Raw genomic sequence first — 4157 nt, forward strand, 5'->3', positions numbered from 1 at the left:
TAGTGTCACATTAGTGTAGTAGTAATAGCACAATTTTAGTATATAGTAGTAATAAGTAGTATATAGTGTCACATTAGTGTAGTAGTAATAGCACAATTTTAGTATATAGTAGTAATAAGTAGTATATAGTGTCACATTAGTGTAGTAGTAATAGCACAATTTTAGTATATAGTAGTAATAAGTAGTATATAGTGTCACATTAGTGTAGTAGTAATAGCACAATTTTAGTATATAGTAGTAATAAGTAGTAGTGTAACATTHGTATAATAGTAATGTATATAGTACAATATTAGTGTATATAATAGTAATAAGGACCATTACATGTTGCAGCATACATTAATCTGTGAACAGTAAACACTAATCAAAAGGAACTCTTAATTCATCAGCTTTCAGTTGTAGATTATGTWCACACATGATTGCAGTTACCTTTTTGCTAAGCTGAATATTGATAAAAGTCAAATCCTCTAGAGTCAGAAGGATCCGATTGGGACCTTTAATCAGCTGGATCTGTTGAAGCCTRCTCCTGTTGACGGGAGACAGAAAAGTTCTTTAAAGCAGTCCATGTGATGATCGTATGCATAAATTGCTGATTAATATCCTGACCAATTTATGCAGATCAATTTTGCACTTTAAAAAAAACAATCAATGTGGTTCCCAATGAATCTAACATGCATGTTTTTGAATCTGGAGAAAATCTGTGTGTGCACAAAGAGGCAGAAGTTACATAACGACTGCTTAATTAAGATAAGCATTTACGTTTTGGCACATAAGTCAGAAAAGACGAGATTCTGATTTGGAGATTGCAGGTTGGAACCTCCAGACTGACACATAAGATTTGAGTGAGAAAGATGAAGCACCTAGATCGATCTTCACCCTTATTTGCCCCACTGTGGGCCCTTCAGCAAGGCCGTTAACCCTCAAGCAGCTGCCTGGAAGCCTTAAATGGTAACCCTCTGCTCTGTGTGCTCACGTGTGTTATGGGAAAAATACAGAGAATGGATTTCCAAATTGAGGATTAAGAAAGTATTAAATGGAAAATATAGGTATATTGGTGAAAAATAAGAAAAGTGGTGTTGTCCATCAACCTGATTTCTATTTCTATTACTATAAACCCATAAAAACTCATTAGTCGACCAAAAACTACACAAAAACGGTGTTCAAAAGCTGTACCTGATGTAAAAGCTTATGACGAGCCCTCCAACACCCAGACTGAGAATGACAGCCAAAACTATTATGATGTATGACACCTCCACACCTGAGGACGAGAACATTGAACTTGACATGGTGAGAAAAAAAAATGATGGGTGAATTACTATTTAAAGACAGGAACATTAAAAGACACATTTAGATTGAGCCCTAATAGCCTCTCAACCTCCGGTGCAGATGGCATTGTCGTCAAACCAGCAGAGGGAGTCGGCCGTCGGAGGAGATCCTCCTGGAAAATGAATGGACCTCCCTGCAAAACGAAGCACTCCTGATGTCAAGTCTACTATGTAGGCCTGGTAAAGGTGACTCCCCTTGCTGTCAGAGTCTAGAATGACGTAGTTGGTCCTCACTACCCCACTCGTGTCRACGCGGACCCTCTGGTTGAAGCCGTCAAAGGTTGTGTTCTTTGTGAAGTAGGCCAGGTTGGAGCCTGACAAATTCACTCCTGCTTTCCTGGTGTTGTGGATTGACTTGGCCAGCAGGTATATGCTATTGTAGATGGTCCCAAATAGTGGGTGAACCTGTAGGTTACAGTAAAACAACACATTGTYGTAATCTGCACTTAGAGATGATACYGCTTGTAGCTACTTTAATGTCTGTGTTTAGTGGAGCAAAAACAGGCAACTTGGAATCCAACCCTTAGCAAAAACTGTTCTTGATGTTCATTTTAATATGTATACTTGAGTATAAGTTTAAGTATATAAATATACTACACACCATGTACTTCTAGTGTGCTAGAAAGTATTCTGATTTCATGCTTATAAAAGTATAATTTAAGTATACTGTTATAAGGTCTTTTTGTTTACCATATTATACATTGAAGTTCATTTATCTATATAATACTAGTGTACTACTTATAAACTTGTCACATTTTCGTTTGTTGAAATATCTATACTTCCATCGCYTTAGTTGTATGTGGCAAACATTTGGAGCAGCAAACCCAATTTCATTGTAATGCAAATTATAATGACAATAAAGACGATTCTGATTCTTCTTTTATACTTCTAGTCCTCATTTCAGTTTATTTAAGTATACTTTAAGTACACTTTTATGAATTACTTAAACTGTAATTCTATTTTTTGCCATTTTGATTGTTAAATTATACTTGTAGGTTTTGCTTAGCACACTACTTGAATACTATTAACATGCTGAGATATACTTCTTAAAATATTCTTAAAGATATTCCATTCTGTATGTACACTATACTGTAATATGTTTACAAAATCACAAGACAGAATCTTGAGAACAACTTCGACTTATTTATATAACAGTTAAAAGGTCTTAGTATTAATGTACTTTGTCTTAAACTTCTCTTTATACTTTTCAGTATAAGGCCAAGTATAGTTAGGTATATCAAATATAGTGTATAAAATGTATACTAAAAGTGCACTGCTTCAMTTTTAGTATAAATAAGGTTTACTGATAGTACACTTAAACTAATTTTTGCTAAGGGAATCTTATTTATATTTCACATAAAAAGTWTTCACACCCTTGAATGAAACAATCTATCAGTTATTGTTACTCAATTGAGCCCAGTGATTAGTTTATCAAATCTGCAACTGTGGCACAATACAGTTTGGTCTAATGATAGTTTATTTTCTTGAGAATAAATATAAATACACTTTTTATGTTTATTAAAGCAAAGGACTAATTGAAAAATGTGAAAAAAGGTTATTTCTTTGCAACAGAACACATTTATTATTGCTGTTTTAACAAGAGTCGATTCCTAAACAACAACAACAAAAAAACTTGACAGTCTACAAGGAGTGTTGTGTGTTGTAATAGGTCAAATAATTTGAAATGTTAACAACATTGTAATTCAAGAAAGATAAAAATAGAAGCGTGTGTTTTCTGTTTCCATGATAGAAAAAGACCAACTAAAACAAGTATTACTAAATGCAGGAAAATGACAGGGTGATAAATAACAAGTAGAAAGTAATTATGTCAGARGTGATGTGAGGCTGAAACACTTCCTACCTGTTCTGCCTCCACRGGCAGCGTCACCTCCCCGCTCCACTTGGCAGCAGTGAGCGCCTCGTTGAAGGACTGCAGCTCGGAGGCCATGGTGATGGTGAGCACGGCATCGTAGGCCTCCCTCAGGACGCTGTCGTTTTGGAGAGGGGAGTAGGAGACGTTGGTGTAGGGCACGCTGTAGTGCAGGGTGTCATAGGTCACGAACACATACTGCCCTGAAGTCATCCCCATCTTATGTGCTTTGAGAAGAAAAACAGCCTGAGGTTCACCTCCAACCAGGATAGAGTGCATGCACATTATAATGACTGAAAGAGACACAAAAACACAAAAATAAAATACAAACTATAGAGAATCATAGCTATGCATGTTGTATACCTTTATATTTCCAACATATTTACAGTGGGGTGCGAAAGTTTGGGCAGCCTTGTTAATTTTCCTGATTTACCTTTAWAAATCATTGATTGTTTGGATTAAAAATATCAGTTAAGGATATTATATAGGAGACAAAATGTGATATTTGAGAAACGAAATGAAGTTTAAATGATTTACATAAAATGTGCAATAATTGGTTAAACAAAATTAGGCAGGTGCATAAATTTGGGCACTGTTGTCATTTTACTGATTTCAAAACCTTTAGAACTAATTATTGGAACTCAAATTTGGTTTGGTAAGTTCAGTGACCCTTGACCTCCATATACAGGTGACTCTAATTATGAGAAAGGGTATTTAAGGGGGGCAATTGTAAGTTTTTCTCTTCTTTGCATCTTCTCTGAAGAGTTGCAGCATGGGAGTCTCAAAACAACTTTCAAATGAGTTGAAAACAAAGATTGTTTACCATCATGGTTTAGGGGAAGGATACAGAAAGCTATCAGAGATTTCAGCTTTTTGTCTCCACTGTGAGAAACATTGTGAGAAAACGGAAGACAACAGGCACAGTTCAAGTGTAGGCTCCAAGTGGCAGACCAAGAAAAATCTCC

The 4157-nt window shown here is 35.7% G+C and overlaps 1 protein-coding gene across 1 annotated transcript in view; it reads right to left on the bottom strand.

Annotated features, from left to right (window-relative positions):
• Nucleotides 1-4157, bottom strand: part of gucy2f (guanylate cyclase 2F, retinal) — a gene marked incomplete at its 5' end in the record, with an annotated part of 22975 nt that overhangs the window by 15986 nt on the left and 2832 nt on the right. Inside the window, 4 exon segments of the mRNA XM_014019938.1 lie at nt 427-523; nt 1171-1255; nt 1373-1727; nt 3184-3485. Of these exon segments, the coding sequence (XP_013875392.1) occupies nt 427-523; nt 1171-1255; nt 1373-1727; nt 3184-3485 (839 nt within the window).

Source organism: Austrofundulus limnaeus, unplaced genomic scaffold, assembly GCF_001266775.1.
Source record: "Austrofundulus limnaeus strain Quisiro unplaced genomic scaffold, Austrofundulus_limnaeus-1.0 Scaffold236, whole genome shotgun sequence".
Classification (NCBI taxonomy): domain Eukaryota; kingdom Metazoa; phylum Chordata; class Actinopteri; order Cyprinodontiformes; family Rivulidae; genus Austrofundulus; species Austrofundulus limnaeus.